Source organism: Tupaia chinensis, unplaced genomic scaffold, assembly GCF_000334495.1.
Source record: "Tupaia chinensis unplaced genomic scaffold, TupChi_1.0 Scaffold143584_1, whole genome shotgun sequence".
Lineage (NCBI taxonomy): Eukaryota > Metazoa > Chordata > Mammalia > Scandentia > Tupaiidae > Tupaia > Tupaia belangeri.
In genome coordinates, this window is record NW_006203430.1 from 5514974 (window position 1) to 5534658 (window position 19685).

Here is a 19685-nt window from a genome sequence, read left to right on the forward strand (position 1 = left end):
GAGAGACAGAGAGACAGAAAGCGAGAAATCACCCCTCCCGGGGGATGGCCATGCCACAATTCCTCCTCCTCCATTCTCCTCTCAGGATCTTGGGCACGCATGAACATGGATGGGCCCAGTGTGAGTTTAAGCCACCGGGTCCGGGACTCAAACCACAGTCAACTACATGGGAGTCCAACAACATAGCCATTACACCAACTGCTGGTCCCAATTTTTGAAATATTTTTGAACTTTTTCCTGATTTTTTAAGAGTGTAAACTTTTAAAATATTGAACAGTTTGAAGACAATCATTCCCCACTGGGATTCTTAGGATGTAATGTTTGCATTTCATCAATCACTTTATATGATATGTTCATATGATAATAGAAATTTAGAATCTTTCAAAGGAAGCTCACATAAATCCCAGGGACAAACATGAGAACCAGACTAGGGAGGACCAAGTTACCTACCTGATACAAGGCCACACAGAACAGGAAAAGCACCATGTAGATGATTTTGTACATTACAATTTTACCCTCGAAGCTGACGAAGAAAAACATGCCTCCACAGACATAGATCCAATACTTGATGAACATGGCCACCACCAAGTTGCCTAGCACTTTCATGATGTCCTGATCATCATCTTCTTCTATTTCTTCTTCTTCCTCTTCCCTCTTTCTCTCTTGCTTCTCTTCCTTTGGTTCCTCTTCTTCTTCCTTCTCTTTGGGCTCACCTTCCACTTGTATATCTTGAAGTTCATCATCTTAAAATAGGAAACTGTGCTGTTATTCTTGGCTGGTGACCTGACTGAAACCACACTTTGATCGTGTGTGATGTATGTGGCACATGGAAGTATGTATTTTATGAGCTATACGATTTGAATGATTTTAGACTGTGCTAATAAACAAGGCAACACTTATAACTGGTTGATTTTCTAACCTTTACAAAATATAGTTTAAAAGAAATTGAAAATATTTTTGGAGTAATCTCTTTATAACACCTTTTTTTTCTTTTTGGGGGAGAGATTTTCACTATAGGGTGCGTGCGCTCACCAGACAGACAGAGACATAGAGACAGAAAGCGAGAAATCACCCCCCAGGGGGGATGGTCACGCCGCAATCCCTTCTCCTCCATTCTCCTCTCTGGATCTTGGGCACGCACGCACACATGCCCGGCGTGAGTTTTAAGCCACCAGGTCCGGGATGCAAACCGCGGTCGACTATGTGGGAGTCCAGCGACATAGCCATTACGCTAACTGCTGGTTCCCAACACCTTTTTCATTTATCTTATCCAGTGATCGTGTAAAGTATTGCAGTACCAGAAAACAGATAAAAAGGCAACAATAACACAAATATGAACCACTATGTTGATTTCAAATTCTAATTGTTTCATGGCTGTGGACCAATGGTCCTCAACCTCTTTGGCACCAGGGACTAGTTTTGTAGAAGAAAACTTTTCCATAGATTTGGGGTGGGGGTGGTTTTGGGATATCCAATTGCATTTACTGTTCACTTTATTCCTATTATTATTACATTGGAATATATAGTGAAATAATTATACAGCTCATCATAATGCAGAATCAGTGGGAGCCCTGAATTTGTTTTCCACCAACTAGAATGTTCAAAGTTTATTCAAAGTTTAACTGGAATCATGGCGGTGACTAGCAAACATGGGATTTTTAACATGTTTCCGTGTGAGAGTCTAATGCCACCACTGATCTGAACAGGAGGTGGAGCTCAGGCAGTAATGCAAGTGATGGGGAGAGGCTATATATACAATGAAGCTGAGCTTATTCTCCTGCCACTCACTTCTTGCTGTGTGGCCCAGTTTCTAACAGATCACAGACTGGTAGCAGTCTATGGCCTGGGGGTTGGGGACTCCTGCTGTAGATAACCCAAACAATGCTTTACCAATGTAGCTAGTGCTAACAATCTTAGCCAAAAAGCATAATTTAATTAATTAATACTTTATTTTAAGAGATTTCTGCTAGAGCACTCATGTGTTTGTCAGAAAGTCAGAGAAAGAAAACAAGAAATTGCCCCCCCCCCCGCCCCCCGGAGTGATGGCCATGCCACAATCCCTTCTCCATTCTCCTCTCAGGATTTTGAGCACACATGCACACATGCCCAGTATGAGGGTTTTTTCCTTTTGTTAATTAATTAATTTAAAAAATTATATTACATTTAATCACATATATCTTTATAGTGTATAACATTTCTTTTTCAAGCACAATTACTATGCATATCAGTCAAGACAAAGACATTACTATCCACATTATCATCACAAAATAGCTTTTCATTTTTTCAGATCATTATTACTATAATTTATTCTCATTATTGTTTTTCTAAACATTTAATCACTATATATCATTTGATTTATAAAGAGAATTTACCGAATAAGAAATACTTCTCAGACCAGTCCAGTTGAGAATACTATACATGTTATTATCAACAGTAATAAACCATTTCTGTATCCCACAAATGTCATGCCTCTCTATTTGTTCTTGTACTATCTATCCTTCTCTACTCTTCTCTACTCTCCCCCTGCCCCTCGTTCCACACTGTCTTCAGCATCCATAAATATTTTCACTGCTTTTATGCCCTCCAATATTTCAATCTCTACCATAGAGTGTGAATAAGTCAGTATACATTAAGTGGATAGTACAATATCTTTCTATCATAGGCTGGCTTGCTTCACTCAGCAACAAATCTTCCATATTCGACCACTTTCTACCAAATGCCACAGTTTTGTTATTTTTATGGTTGTTTAGTATTCCATAGAGTATATGTGCCCCACTTTTTCAATCCATTCATCGTTTGTGGACATTTGGGGTGGTTCCATATCTTAGTGATTGTGAATAGTGCTGCAATAAACACTGATGTGTAAGCGCTTTTCTGACTAGCATTCTCCTGTCCGTTGAGTAGATACTCAGAAGTGGGATAGTTGGATCAAATGGTATTTTTAATCTTTACATCAGACAGGGGTTAGGTGGTATCTCACTGTGTTTTGTTTGTTTGTTTTGAGAGGTTTTTGTTATAGGGCATGTGTGCTTGCCAGAAAGACAGAGAGAGACAGAAAGTGAGAAATCACTCCCCAGGGGGGATGGCCACACCACAATCCCTTCTCCTCTCCAGATCTTGGGCATGCACGCAGATGTGCTTGGCGTGAGTTTAAGCTGCCGGGTATGGGACTTGAACTGCAATCGACCACATGGGAGTCCAGTGACACAGTCATTACACCAACTGCTTTTCCCTCATTGTGGTTTTAATCTGCATCTCCCTTTTGATGAGGCATGTTGAGCATTTTGTCATATCCCAGCATGAGTTTTAAGCTGCCAGGTCCAGGACTCAAACCATAGTTGACTAAGTGGGAGTGCAGTGACATAACCATTATGCCCTCTGTGTAAAGAATAATTTTAATTATTCAGTAAAATGTAAAATAATTTTATACAGGAGCCAGCAGATGGCATAGCAGTTAGTCGCTGGACTTCCACGTGGCCAACTGTGGTTCCAATCCTGACCTGTGGCTTGAAAATCAAGTTGGGTACATGCGTGTGCATGCCCAGGATCCTGGGAGGAAAATGGAAGAGAAGGGTTTGGGGCACGGCTATGCTCTCTGGGAGTGATTTCTCACTTCTTTCTCACTGTCTCTGTCTTTCTTTGTGGCAATCGCATATGCCCTAAGGCAAAAACCCTGTAAAAAAAACAATAATAATTTTATACATTGGAATAAAAATCCTGTTTTATCTTGCTTAAAATAGTCAAGGGCCAGGTGGTGGCATGGTGGTTAAGGCCACTGGATTCCATGTGGTCAATCACACGATGTAAGTCTCAGACCCCACAACCTCAGGAACACACTGGTTATGTGTGTATATGTGTGGCCAAAATGCCAAAAGGTGAGAGAGATGGAGGAGAAGGGACTGTGGTGTGGACATCTTCCCTGAGGGATGCTTTCTCACTTTCCTTCTTTATCTTTCTCTATGTGTCTGTCTCCTGAGAGTACACACATCCTCCAGTGAAATTAAAAAAAAATGCTCATACAGGGACCAGCAGTTAGCATAATGGCTATGTCACTGGACTCCCACGTAGTCGACCACGGTTCAAGTGTCAGACCCAATGGCTTAAACTCATGCCGGGCGCGTGTGCGTGTATGCCCAAGATCCCGAGAGGAGAAAGGAGGAGAAGGGATTGCGGCATGGCCATCCTCCTTGGGTGTGATTTCTTGCTTTCTGTCTCTCCGTCTCTCTCTGTCTTTCTGGCGAGTGCACACACCCTCTAGCAAAAACCTCTCCAAAAAAAAAAAAAACATGTGCATATGTAGGAATCATCTCTATGTTAGCAGGGCTACCTAAAAGTTGAATAATTCATTCGAATATCCAAGAGCTTCACAGAGTGAGGGGAGTGATCATAAGAGAAGTCATAACAGTATCTCAAATAACCATTCTTTACCAACATGAACTGGCTAATTTAGTCACTGTTGAATGGAGGCATATTAACTCATATAGGCCAGAGTTTAATCTTACAGACAAACCTGTGTTGCTAAAAAACAATTAAATAGTTATGGCTAAATAAGGAATTATTAAGAAAAAAAGTTAATCTGTGTCAATTTTCTTATGATCAATAGATTAATTTTAAAGTTACCGGTGCAGTTTTTTAGAATAATTTACCATCTCCTTTTCAAAGACAATGCTCTTTCACTGTATTAGTAGTCTCTGATCCATTCTAGAAAGCTCACGTTTATATGTAGAGGGAGTTAGGAAACAAATTTTTCTTATTTTACCTATAGAGCATGTCTGAACCTAGAGAGTGATAATGACATCATATCTGCTTGTTTATTTCTTTATTTTTATTTATCGGTGTATTATTTTTAGAGAAGTAGAGGATTTGAATTTAAAATATCTGAGTCAGTGTCTTGGGTCCAATATTACTAAATGCATGACCTTGGGGAAGTCATTTGATCTTTCTGAACTTCAGTTTCCTCCTCCAGTGGGAATTGTTTTCATGAGGCTCAAATGGCATATTTTTAAAAGACTGACATATGATAATGTACATATTTGTGGAGTACAATGTGACTTTTCAGTCCAAGAATATAATATTTACGGATTGAATCAGGACAATGTATCCATCATGTCAGTCATTGGGCATTGCTTTAGGCAGGTATGGAACTTTCAAAATGCTATTTTTTCAGTTATTAACCATGTTCAGTAAGTTGTTATAAACTATGTACACCCTACTCTTATTTTTATAACACTCACCTTTATCCCTCTTATCTGTCGGGGAAGTTTGTCTCCATTAATCCACATCTCTCTATCCACTCTCAGCCCTATTTTTCCCAGCCTCTAGAAGTCATTCTTCAATCTTCTTCTATATAGTTATTTCTTTAACTTCTACATATGAGTGAGAATGTGATAATTCTTTTTCTGTGCCTGGTTTATTTGATTTAACATAGTATCTTCCAGGCTCAACCATTTTACCTCAAACAACATGTATATTACATATACTACATATAGTATACACACACACACACACACACACACACACACACACACACACACACCATATTTTCTTTGTCTATTCATTTGTTGATAGATACTTAGGTTGATTCCACATCTTGGCTATTGTGAATAGTGCTGCAATAAACATTGGGTGTAAAATCTTTACAAAATACCAATTTCCTTCCCTTTGGATACATGACTAGTGATGGGATTGCTGGATAATAAGGAGTTCTATTCTTAATTTTGAGAGGGACCCATGCTGTTTTACATCATGGCTGTACTAATTTACATTGCCACCGGTAGTAAAGAGAGGGAAGGAAAGGAAAATTCGAAATTTTAAATTTTAAAGGAGTTCCTCTTTTTCTGCATTCCTCTTCAGCATTTTTTATTTTTTTGTCTTTTTGATAATGTCAAATGGCACATTTTTAAGAGCTTCTTACAAACTCTCCTGTGTACTTTTAAAGTTATATACCGTAATACTGTTATTTGTAGCTCTATGTTCAACTTGCACGGAGTCTCCAGTCTAGCGTAGAGGCTTTGTGAGATGTTCTGATATATTTCTCTGTACCTTTGCTGAACACAACAAACTCCAATCACACATGCCATACATTAATTTACCTTTTTCTTCGTTTTCTTGACTTCCAATTTTGACTTCAGCTAAAAGAGCTTCCTTTTCCCTGAGAGCTTTCTGCTCCGTGAGGTGCTGTCTCAGCAGTAGCCAAAAAGTAATAGTGAAAAGAATCTGAAATTAGAGAATTAGCAAAACAAGAATTAAGAAACCATTTCAAATGTAAACACTTTTCAAAAAATACAACATTTTCTTTACATTTCAGTGGGAACACAATAAATCAACTTTTTTATTTGAGAAAGTACCCGCTTAATTATAACTAAAGTTCACTAATTTTATTTTATTTTTAAAAGCATATTTCTATCTTTCATGGCATAGGAGAAAGAAAGAGGCACTTCCAACAGGATCTTCATACCGTAATCCACTCCCAGCTCTGACCAACTCCAGTTACAGGCATGAAAGTGCCTGGCCTGCACAGGGAGACTTTGGGCCTCAGAATGAGAACCGTCTTTGTGTGTCAATCTTGTAGAGTACTGTGTTTTACTCTTGAACCACCATCTGACCCTTCTAAATGTTCACGAAACTCTTTAAAAGGATCTTCACAAAGTTTATTTAAAAATGTATTATGAAAAAACTGTCTATAGATTTTAAATTTATTTTGCACCGAAATAGATTCACATATCGATTCATTTTTCCACGAACTTTGTTGAAGTCCTGTCCTATACTGTGTACCTTTATTGGTCCAGCACTGTAGACCATGTGTTACTGGTGTGTCATCATTGGCCCCTGAAGTCCCAGCTTTTATTTTTTTAATTTTACTTAAGTTTACTTATTTTTTAGATATTTTTGCTATAGGCCCTGTGTACTCTCTAAAGAGACAGACACAGAGAGATAGAAAGTGAGAAATCCCCCCCCAGGGGGGATAGCCATGCCACAATCCCTTCTCATCCATTCTCTTCTCAGAATTTTGGGCATGCATGCACATGTGTCTTGTGTGAGTTTTAAGCTGCCAGGTCTGGGACTCAAACCATGGTTGACTACATGGGAGTCCAGGGATGTAACCATTACACCATCTGCCAATCTGCCGGTCTCCTGAAGTCATAGCATTTACATCTCCTTTCCAGAGATGTTCAATAGCATGTGTCAGGTAACAAGCGTATACTCAACAATATAGAGTACCAAGGAAGATGCATCAGATCGACTGTTCAGATTACTTCCATCTGGGCAGGAAGTCAACTTCAGCTACTGGTGTACTCTCAACATGCTTTTCCCTGATTAATTTCCTCCCGACTGTGAAGTATAATTGTAAAAGGAAGATATACTTCTTGTATGATACTTTTTTGCCTCTACAATGTTCCTTATTTTGAAGAATTCCACAGAGGTTAAAAAAAAAGAGCACCTTAACTACTGTTCCATCTGCTGGCCCTTATAGGATTGCCTTTACTCATGAAATGGAGCCATCAACACAAAGGGAATGTGTGTTTAGATTATGATTCTTTGGGGGCCAGCAGGTGGCCTAGGTACTGGACTCCCGACTGTGGTTAAAAATCCTGGACCCAGTGGTTTGAAACATAATGCCAGACTTGTGTGCATGTGTGCCCAAGGTCCTGGGAAGAAAATGGAGGAGAAGGGATTGGAGTGTAGTCGTTCCTCCTGGCATTGATTTCTTGCTTCCTGTCTCTCTGACTCTGACTCTCTCTCTCCAGGGAGCACAGGCGCCCTATAGCAAAAATATCTAAAAAAAAAAAAAAGAATATGATACTTTGTTAATAAAACAGTGAATTGAGACACCTTAACTTCTGAAATGAAAACTATTTAAGATAGCTCATGAGAATAAGTAAGTAATGAACGTGAACATTCTAGCTACAGACAAAGGCATAATGCAGAAGAAAAGAAAAGCAAGTGTCATACCTAATTTTTGCTGGTAAAAATGTTTTTTAGGACATAATTGGAGAAAGATATCATCAAGAATCAATGATTATCTATAATAGCAATGCTGAGCATGTGTTATAAATTCATAATCTAAAGAAAGTCCTCTTATACCTTGATAAATCTTCTATTGTATTTTCCTATTTCCATATCTAACTTTTACTATTTTACAATTTATATTAAAAATAATTTATGCTATAATTTTTGAATAGAAATCTTTGCTATTTTAAGTAAAAGCTAAAAATATAGTATAATACATGTTTATTTGCTTAGAGGCCTCTAAGCAATATAAATTATTTCTTACAGTTTTATATCTGTTGATTTTGCTAGGCAATGAATATTTGGAACTTAGTTTTGTAAGGTTTTGCTTGAGTATGATTGTTATGATTATTGTGTTATTTTCCCCATTTTTTTTTTTATTCACCTACCTTTGAAGCAAGTTCCCCTGGCTCTTTCTTTTCTAAAAACCCTGGCACCTTTTTAATTTCAGGAAGTTCAAAACTCCATATATACTGCAATATCAGCAATAGATTTCCATAAACCACCATGAAGGGAGAGCTTATCATGGCATATTTTCTTCTGTTACGAATCATCCAGAGAGTGCATGACCAGATCAACAGCACAAAAGTCAACCAGCTGTGGTAGGTGATGCTCCAAGCCTCGAGGGAGAAAAGGAAAGAAAAAGCAATAGTGGTCAGTGTTATGTATCAGCCACCATTCTGGTAAGCTCAAAGTTATCTAAAAAGAAAACATCCAGGGACCAGCAGATGACACAATGGTTACATTGCTGGACTCCCACATAGTCAACCACAGTTCCAGTCCTGAATCCGGCAGCTCAAACTCACACTGGTATGCGTGTGTGTGTGCTCAAGATACTGAGAGGAGAATGGAGGAGAAGGGACTGTGGTGTGATCATCCCTCTTGGGGGGTGATTTCTCACTCTCTGTATCTCTGTCTCTCTCTGTTTCTTCAGCGAGTGAACATCCCCTATAGCAAAAAATCTCTCTTAAAAAAAAGTCCATAATATTCAAAGTAGGGAGAGGAGAAGATTGTGGTGGAGTCATGGATAGAGTACCAACCTGAGGCCCAAGAAGAAAGGAAAGAGATACTAATTTTGCTGACAGTGACATTGCTTTAGATCTTTTTAAAAAGAGGATAGTCAAAGGCAAAATGTCTTTCATTCCAGAAAAATATCTTCACAGATATAATTCCAGCAGACTTTTCCCCACATTATTCTTATTTGGGAGGGTAGGGGTAGATAAGGGAAAAAAACAAGTTATGACAATTAAAAATAATTGTTTCCTTTCCAATACCAAGTCACATATGTCTTTCTGTGGAGGTGTTTGGGAAATTAAATCTGCACTATGTTTTTTACTATGTTCAGTTTCCAATTGTCTGATAGTTTATTGTAGCTTCACTTCATGATTTTTTCTTTAATGTGCCAGAAAGTGAATTTACAAGAGAGAGAGAAGAGAGAGAGAAAAAAAATGGAAAGGAGGAAGGGAGGAAGAAGGTATCCCTCAATAGGGCATGATCCCTCCACAATCCCTTCTCCTTCATTTCTCCAACCTGTTAGAATTTGGGGCATGCATGCACAGGTGCCCAGTGTATTTTTTAAGCCTCTAGGGCTGGGATTCAAACTACAGTCAGCTACATAGGATCCAGCTCCCTTAACCACTAGGTTATAGGGACAGTTCTGTGTTTTGAGGAAACACATATATAGACATATATCACTTAATGACACGGTTGCTTTCTAATGAAATGTATCATTAGGTGATTTTGTTTTGGGGTAACATCATAGAGTATACTTACAAGAACCTAAATGATATAGCCTACTACACACCTAGACCACATAGTACAGCCTATTATAATCTTAAGGGATCCCCACTATATATATAGTGCATCATCGACCCAAATGTTAACAGACTTGGCTCCTCAGGATTTCTGTTTCTTAATGTGATGGAAAAAATCAGCTGCAATGGGAGCATCAGGGAAAGCAGACACTTGAAAAAAATCAATATTGTGACTGTACTAAGACAACAGAATGGCACCAGACAAGGGCATATCTTTGATGAAGAACTGTATCATTTTTATCTATGCTTTTATATTTTCTTTTTTATTAGGTAACAAAATGTGTATTCAAAGGTATATTTTTAAAGCTCTATTTCTTTTTAAAAATGACCAAATTAATCTGGCTTAGAGAGAAAAATATTACTGTATACTTCTTTGAGTTCAGAATCAGAATTATAAATTGCATATACATATCATATATTCAATACTGAAAATTAGAGCTTTGCTATAAAGTAAAGGTTGGTAATTTAAAACTTTCAAAAAGTAACTGAAGAGCACATGATTTTTTAATAGAGATTTTTGTTATAGGCTGTGTGTACTCACCAGAGAGACAGAGACAGAAGATAGAAAGCAAGAAATCACTCAAAAGAGGGGATGACTATGCCACAATCCTTTCTTCTCCATTCTCCTCTTGGGATTCTGGGTACACATACACACACACGTAGCTTAAATTTTAAGCAGCTATGTCTGGGACTCGAACCATGTTGACTATGTGGGAGTCTAGTGACATAATTATTACACCATCTACTGATTCTAGAGCACAGATTGTTTTACTTAAATAGAGTTGGCTGATCCAAAATGATTATCTTTAGTTTTGAAGAGCTTTCTTTTTCCAACCTCCTCTGGCATGTGCCAGTGTTCCTTATTAGAAAGTGAAGCTTTCACACAGGTTCATCTGGGAAAGATTTTGACTGAAGGCTTGGGAAATTTGTGTCTAGGTTTTGTTTTGTTTTTTAATTCCTTAGACTTATAGAATTTTTTTTTATTATCAAGTATATTTTTGGAATCTCACCATTGACTATAGAACTTGGAAGAATTGTGCTTTATACACAAATGCTGGGTTTTTCAGAAATAAAGGTGATTTTCCAAGAAAATTCTTTAAGAAAAAGTGAGAGTAGGGCTTCTTTTATCTTTGATCTACAGAGGATTATTTTGGAAGTTGTAATGCTGGAGATAAAACATACATCTACAGTTGAATAGAAATATAAATAAACTGAGAGCTCACAATTGCAAAATTGTGTAAATTGTGGTTGCTTGATGCTCATACTGGATTGCAGCTAAGGTGGGATAAAGTCTCACTCAAATCTAAGATAGTATGTGAGTTATCAATATCTTAAAATCATCACTATCTTAAAAAGCAAAAGTAGTCTCAGCATTTTAATACTGTTGAGAAAAAAAATGAATATAGCCAACAAAGCTGCAAAATAGGGAATAGCCTGACTTGAGTTAATTTGAGAATGTATTAGTGTTTAAAGGAGGATAAGTAGAATTGAAGAAGACATGCTTCTGCAATCTGTAGTATAAAAATCCCATGAAAAATGAACATAACCAACCATTCTCTGCCAAAGCATTGGGAAGATGACGTTCCTTATGTTGGCCATGAGAGGATGGTGGGACTGAGAGCCTGCAGGGCTGTAGCACCCCTTCTCCAGCACCCTGGCCATTGTTGCTCATACATACCATCATAGCGATAAGGGCACAGATGTAACTCTGTTTCATAATAAATTGGAAGACAGAGACCATGGCATGGACTTTAACACTTCTTTTTTCCTCATGACTCCTCATTTCCTCTTCAAATTCTTCTTTCTCATCCTCTTCTTCCTCTTTCTTTTCTAGAAGGACAAATACTTTATGTAACTACTTTTGTAAATAAATGAAATTTGTATAACTATCCAAAGTGCATGTATGGTTTTGACATAACCTCCTATTTAAGACTTTGGACATTATTTCTAACTACTAAGGACCTTAGAATTCAAATAGAAGTGATAAATTTTGCCCAGTCAGTGTAACAGGACCCAGTACTCAGAAACTGCAAGAAGAAATTTTCCAATTGAGAGAGCCTGGATGGCAGCTTCTAACACGATCCCCAGTGCCCCTATCTGCTGGTATTCACATCCTTGTGTGACCCTCCTGTTTGAATGTGGGGGGGCCTGTGATGGGCTTTTAGCAAACATAACAAACGTCACTTCCAAGATTTAGTTCAAAAGGTAGCTTTCACATTTATATCTTTTTCTCATTCTCTCACTCACTTGTTTAAGAAGAAGCCAGCTGTCATAAATTGCTTAAAGATAGAATACCCAGGTAATATGAGACTGATGTTTCTGATGACCAGCAATCAACGAGAGCTTGAGGTTTCAAGGGCTATGCAACTGGGCATGGAAACAGATTCTCCAGCAGGCAAACCTTCAGATGAGACTGCAGCCCCAGCAAGCAGCTTGACTGCAATGCCATGAGAGAGCTCCAGCCAGAGAAACCACCTTAGAGACACTCAGATTTCTGACCCCGCCAAAATTATGCAATATCAAAGTTTTTTTAAGCCACTAAGTAAAATGTTCTTTCTTTCTTGATTAAATTACATGGAAACAACCCAAATATCCCTGAACAGATGAATTGATTAAAGAAGTGTGAAACATAAACCCTACAGAATACTACTCAGCCATAAAAAAACAATGAGACCCTAGAATTTGGTAGAAAGTGAACAAATATGGAAGATTTTCTGCTAAGCAAAGCAAGTCAGACTATGAAAGAGAGGAACTGTATGTCCCCACTCAATATATACCAAATGTTGGCACTCTATGGCAAAACTTGAAAGGTTGGAAGGTATAAAACCAATGGCGATACTGGAGACACCGTGGGAAGAGGGTGGAAAATGGGAGTGGGTGAGAGAGGGAATCAAGGAGAAGAAGCAGCAAACAGTTAAGGGACCCAAGATGGAAATAAATCTGTTGATTATAATGTAATTCTATACTAATGCACAGTGTTTGAATGTAAAAATAAATAAATAAATAAATAATAAAAATGAATACATTACATGGGCTGCTTATACATGAGCTACAAGTGGAGTAACACCATGAAAAGGAAGCATAGACCACTGAGAAATCAGTGACCCCTCATGCTACCCTATGTAGGATCCAAGGTGAGGCTTCAGTATTTCCTTGGGTAGAAGCCCACTGTCTCTCTTTCAGCATCAGAACTGGATAAGCCTTGGGTTTGTACAAGAAAGCCTACAGATCATAGACAGCGGTGAAAGACTCAAACTGATGGATTTAAGAGGTACTGGCATGTTACTTTTCTAGCTGTGACACTGTGTATTTAGGTTCAACTAAAAAAACAAAACAAACAAACAAAAAAACCCTCTCCAGCTATTGTTTTACTTTCGAAAGTTTAGTTGATGATTTGAAGACATTAATTATTGTCAGCAGTCAAAATTCTATTAATTTGCAAACAGAAGGAAATCTTGGCTGTTACCTGAATGACTCAAACGTTAGAAGTCACAAATGCTGACTCTTGGGCTCTGCCCTTTGTAATCCTAGTACTGAGGCTTTGAAGACCACATGTCGGAAGCACTGCAAGTCCTTGAGATTTCACCTTAAGCCCAAAGTGCAAATTTCATCCTAAGCCCAAAGTGCAAACTAAGGCACATGCATGCAGGAAGCAGATAATGGTTAATATACCAGTTGTCTGATGCTTTACAGAGCTCACAGGTACTATTTGGGATTGGGGAGTGTGTGTGTGTGGAGAGGGAATGACCTTGATCTAACCTTACTGAGAAACATTGGATAATGTGACTAAGCAGTCATATTGTTAAGTAGATGAACTGGCAGAGGCAATGGCAGGAAGTACTGATAAAGAATTATGAAGAACAGAACAACCAAATAAGCCTGATAAAGAATTATGCAAAAAAGGGTCTCAGAGTAAGCCTAATATATCACTGATGCAAATTGGATAACTGCTGGCAGGCTCACTAAAGGCAGGATAATGCCTGATAACAGTGTTAATTCCACATAAGTAGAAAAATCCACTAATGTTTGTTTACTGCTAGTTGCATGGCTTCTGCTTTCACATATTTATTTATTTTTGCTTAACACTAAGCTTAGCTAATTCTGTCTCTATGAACTGGCACAGTGTCCACAAGGGCAAGGCAACAACAGAGGTCGACCCAAAAGCTGCCTTGTAGGGACGAGGGAGTAGTACTGTCAGATATTCACATTCTTACATGGAGTCCAGAAATTTCTATTTCTAGGTTAGAGCCACAGTTTAAAGATGTTAGCTACTATTTAAATTTTTAAAAAATGCTGTGCAAATCAAAAATCAAGTCGAGGATGAGAGCTCATCACCTGGCCCCAAATTGTTCTCTCTAGTAAGAGTCTACTGTCCTTCTACTGACAGAAAAGGCCTTGTACGAGTATTGATCCTCTCCTTTGGTTACTCTCTTTAGCAATACTCACTTGCAAACACTTCAGAAAGTTAATGAAAAATAAAAAAGTATGAGTCGATTTTGGTGGAATAAACTTTGAAATTTATGTGTATTTTTGCGGGGGGAGGTTTTTGCTATATGGTGCGTGTGCTTGCCAGAAAGACAGAGGGAAACAGAGAGACAGAAAGTATAAATCAGACCCCCTGAGGGGATGGCCATGCCACAATCCCTTCTCCTCCATTCTCCTCTTGGGATCTTGGGCACGCAGGCACATGTGCCTGGTGTGAGTTTAAGCCACCGGATCCAGGACTCAAACTGTGGTAGAGTGCTTGGGAGTTCAGTGACATAGACATTATGCCAACTGCTGGTCCCAAAATTCATGCGTATTTTTTTATAATAGTCATTTTCCATGAAGACCTCCCTGTGCATTAAACAGCAAAATTACTGGCCATAATTATAATATCGAGTTTACAGAAAGACCAACACACACACACACACACACACACACACACACACACATACACATGTATATCACATGTATACACACACATATACATATACATGTATAGGCTTAATTCTGCAGACAAGTTGGCACGTTATAGTAATTTTTTATCTTTAATTTTTCAAAGTTTATTCAAATTATGCAACTTACTTTATACACAAAGGGAGAACACAGAGAGCAATATGTTAAGACAAAATACAGGCAGAACTTCAGGAAAGTTACCAATTCTACTGACCAGTATACTGGTCAGTAAACTTTTCCAACCAGTTTTTAAACAGAGACACATGTGCTTGTTCTGTCTTGAGTTGCCGATAGGTTCACGTACCTACAATTTGAACAGAATCCTAACCTGTTTCCTGGCTTTAAGTTTTAAGTGAAGTTCCTTAGCATTTCTTTTATTTATTAAAACTAAAACTGCTTTTCTTGAAATTAAAAAAATATATATTAAAAATACCTATTTAATGACCATGGTAAGCTATATAGCATCAGCTAGGTGCTACCTTATAGTATATTCATTCTACTCAGAGCTTCACGCCTAAAGTCAGACCTGTATTCACAGATATGTATATACCAGCTGAACTTGCTATTGAAAGTAGTTAGATTATTTAAGAAATTTTGTGAATCAATAAAATGTGGGGGGAAAAAGGAATGGGAAACAATCGTAGACACCTGAGATAGTGTGGGAGGAGGATGGGAAATGGTAGAGGGTGAGAAGTAGGGGGACAAATATATATATATATATGAAACTAGAAATGGAAAATTATTGATGATAACATGCAAGATTAAGACACTATGTAGTATATTCTGGATGGGAAATCACATTTTGTATGCTGTGATGATGCTCAGTGAATGAATGTAAATTAATTAATTAATTAAAAATACAAAAATAAAATAAAAAACAAAACAAAGAAAAAATGAAGTCCAAGTCAAATAAATAATGGAAGAGCGATGCCATGTTTATGAATGAGAGGAAAATAGTACTCTGAATACGACCTATGCCCGCAGAGCTGGCTTCTTACCTGAGGACTCCTCGGAGTGCTCCCACCGGTACTGGGGAGTGGAGTACAGGTCGCCTTTGGCAGGGCCATTCTCCATGGGCAGACTGGGGTGGATGGTGTGATAATCCACAGGGTTGCCATTTACAGTCACCAGCAGGCCCTGTGGGGATTGTGGAGCAGAGGATACCTGTGAGAGCAGCTCTGAGTTCCAGTGAAGATGCACCTCCTCCTTCCCTGCGCCACACATAGCTCACCAGTGAGGAGCTGAGAGCTGAGCAACTCAATTATCCAAATATTTTAGCAAGGTGAGTTGTGTAAACTCCCTCTCCAAACCCATCCTCCACAGAGTGATCACACTGACATACACATCTGATCTTGCTGCACTCCTGCTACAAACTGTGCACTCTACCATTTTCTTAGCATAAAGTGCCAACCTCGTAAAAGGCTGACTGCCACCTTCATGGTCTGCTGTGATCTGCCCAGCCCCAGGTTCCACCACTGTCCACCTCACAGTCATGCCTCCAGCAACACGAGACTCCAGACATTTCTGGGCCCTGGCCCATTCCTGTCCTTTCCCACCCTCACCTGGCTCTGCACAGAACTAAAGTGAATGTCATTCAGGTTTCAATTGAGATCCATAACCTCTGGGCATCTCTGCTGATTGCAAGATTATACCTCCCTTATTGTATAGCAAAGTGTAATTGCCTGCTTTCCCTCTATGTCTCTTGGTTTTACAATTTTAAAAATAAGCATATCAATAGATACACATGTGTATGTGTCCATGGCATACAAAACTTTCTATTCAAATGATATATAAACATAGTTATAGAACAAAATGCTTTAAAAATTTCCACCAATGTGGCTTTTACATGTGTAAATGTATTTTGTGTGATTATACACAATCTCATATCATATGAATCCATGTTTTAACAGCAATAAACCAGGTATTATTTCTGCAAAAAAAAAAATTCCTGAAAAACTTCTGGAAATTGTATATCATTAAAATATACTCAAGGGAGCTAATTCCATTTCTGTTACTTTTACATCACTTGTACAGCATAAAAGATAATTCTAAGGATATACTAACATCAGATGGTTTGTAGTCATCTTGGGTCATGGATAAAAGCTGCAAAAAGCAATGCAAGACAGCATATTAATATGTAAGCAGAAAGCATTTTAATGTTTTTATATAAATATATCTATGAAGATTTACTATATACAATACCCATCCTTTTAGCTATGCTAGTATGTTAAAACTGCCATGCAAAACATAAAGGGTCAAATAATTGAACTGGATTTTGCTGTTTATTATAAATATCCTCAAGTTTATGATGTTAACTTTGAATTAGGAAGCAATAAGCATCCATAAACCACATGACTATAGTTACTGAAGATGTGTTATATGCTTGAAAAATGAAGAAAGTAGATGTTAAATGTTGATACCATAAACATGATAACTATATGGGGTAATGCATTTGTTAACTAATTAGATCTAATCATTCCATAATACACATGTACTTCAAAACATAAATACATACAATCTTATCTTTAAATTTTTTTTAAAAAGTTACATCTTTCTGGGGCCAGCAGATGGTATGGTGGTTGAGGTGTTGGATTCCCACATGGTTGACCATGGTTCAAGTCTTGAACCTGATGACTTGCTTTCTCACTTTCCCCCCACCTCTCTCTGGCCAAATTAAATAATAAAATAAATAATTATTTTTTAAAAAGTTATGTATTTCAAAGGTCTTGTTCTAATGAAAGAAGCTGCTGAGTTTTATACTCTTAGAACCCTATGAGACAGCTGCAAATTCTGAGGGTGTTTACTTTCCAAGAATAAGTATTATAATAAAGAAAAATTCATTTGTAGCATAATTTGAAATTATTTTAAGATTAGCATCCTGTTGACACCAAAATAATGAATTGACCACGTTTTTTAACTACACTAATGCCAGGTGGTTTGGGCTTTCCCCAAATAATAATCATTTGTTTTACTAATAATTTTGCAATACACTCTTGGTTCAGGACTCATTCACATTATTAGAATCACTGAGGGTCACAAAGAGTTTTTTATTTATGTGGTTTCTGTCTATCAATATCTGACATACTAGAAATGAAAACTTAAGCATTTAAAAATACTTATTAATTCATTAAAAATAAAAAGGCCAATATATGTTAACATAAATAAATTGCTTAAATAGCTATACTTTCAAAAACAAACAGTGAAAAGTGTCACTGTTTTATGCATTTATATATAATTTTAATGTCTGGCTTAAATAATGCAACCAGATTCTTGGATGTTTCTGAATTCAGTTTACTATGATACGTTGCTTTGGTTGAAACATATGAAGAAAATCTGGCTTTACAGAGGTTTACACTTGGAAAAGGAAGGTGTATTTTAGTAGTCTATCAAGATAATTGTGGGTCATGGGTCATTTTCTTTGACAATATATCAGGTTCAACCAGTGGGAGCTTCTTGAAGGTTTGAAGTTTGAAACCAGATCAATAAACTTTTTATACTATATTTATATTAATACATTGATATACCTTGCACCTTGAATGGTTCTTTTACCCATGCATTGTACTATCAGGAAGTGGTGGTGTGAAACAGTTTGTTCAGTGAGTTATACAATTTACCACATATTGATAAGTCTCATTATTCAATCTTTAAAAAACACATTTGTTAATATCACCCTTCATCTCAACAGCTGCTGGAAAATTTTCAGGCTGTTAAATGGTGATGCAAGTTTTTCAAAATTCTAATTTTTATTCAAGGCCAAATTTTATCACTGGCAACCAGTGCTGTTCATTGTTTGCCTTGAAGTGATGGGCTCACTTCTTTTATTTTCAAGTAATTGTCTGCCAGGTCCTCAGATCTGAATAACCATGTCTGTCCATCAGCTGTTCTTTTAGGTAAAAGAACAGTGTGCCATGGGAACACTGGAAGCTCAGCTCACCGTGCCGTGACCTGCCCTGTGCTTCTCACTGGGACAGTCATCAGACTTTATATGTGCCGTGTAACACAAACTTTCCACTCCCACCCACAGAATATTAAAAAGACGTGTACTCCGAGGTTGAGATTTAAGAAAATTAATAAATCCTGTGGGCTCATCAAGGATTTCGATGCTTGAATCCTTGCTTGGTGGTGAAGAGCTAGATTTACAATTACCACTGTGTGGTTTGTTGCCTGGATTTGGCTAGTGTTCAGGCATCAGTGATTTTACCCGGTATTGCTTTTGTATCATCAAGGCAACATTTTTTTTTTTTTTTAAAGACTGGGTCTTGCTGTGCTGTAATTCTCCTACTTCAGCTTTCTGAGTAGCTAGGGTCACAAACATGTGCTACAGTACCCAGCTCTAGATCTTGGGTATGAATATACACATAGTTTTGAGTTGGAGATCTCTGCAAACATCTTTGGATCTGGAGAAGGCCAGAGGCTTCACTTGAAAGTGACCCGGCTATTTCTGTAAATATCTCTCATTTAGTGAAATGGGCAAGACAATCTAAAACCTGCTGAGATGAGGGAAAGAAAAGGTCCCTTACAATCATCAGACATGAGAATGGGATGGTATGACTTGGAGAAACTCACCTGGCCCCAAACTAATAAGACAATCTATTCTAATTCTATAATATGCTGGGAAGCAAAATGCTGACTCCAACTAAGAATCATAAGCATGTATATCTTTACAACAGTGCAAATAGGACACCTTAATATTAGTCGAGTTCAGGACCAGCAGATGGATTAATGACTATGTTGCTGGATTCCCACATGGTCCACCATGGTTTGAGTTCCAGACCTGACAGATTAAAATTCAAGCTGGATGCAGGTGCCTGTGTGTCCAAAACTGTGAGAGGAGAATGGAGGAGAAGGGATTGTGATGTGGCCTTCCCCCCTGGGGGGTGGTGGTGGTGATTTCTAGTTTTCTCTCTCTCTGATAAGGACCTG

General features: G+C 37.9%; 1 protein-coding gene across 2 annotated transcripts in view; it reads right to left on the reverse strand.

Moving 5' to 3' along the window:
- PIEZO2 (piezo type mechanosensitive ion channel component 2) overlaps positions 1–19685 on the reverse strand; it is a 514198-nt gene that overhangs the window by 122362 nt on the left and 372151 nt on the right. For both annotated transcript variants that reach the window (XM_027766530.1, XM_027766529.1), the window contains exons 10-15: positions 16827–16865; positions 15761–15899; positions 11503–11654; positions 8400–8630; positions 6093–6216; positions 451–743 (exon numbers count right to left, since the gene is read on the reverse strand). In XM_027766530.1, coding sequence (XP_027622331.1) covers positions 451–743; positions 6093–6216; positions 8400–8630; positions 11503–11654; positions 15761–15899; positions 16827–16865 — 978 coding nt within the window. The remainder of the gene's footprint in view (positions 1–450; positions 744–6092; positions 6217–8399; positions 8631–11502; positions 11655–15760; positions 15900–16826; positions 16866–19685) is intronic.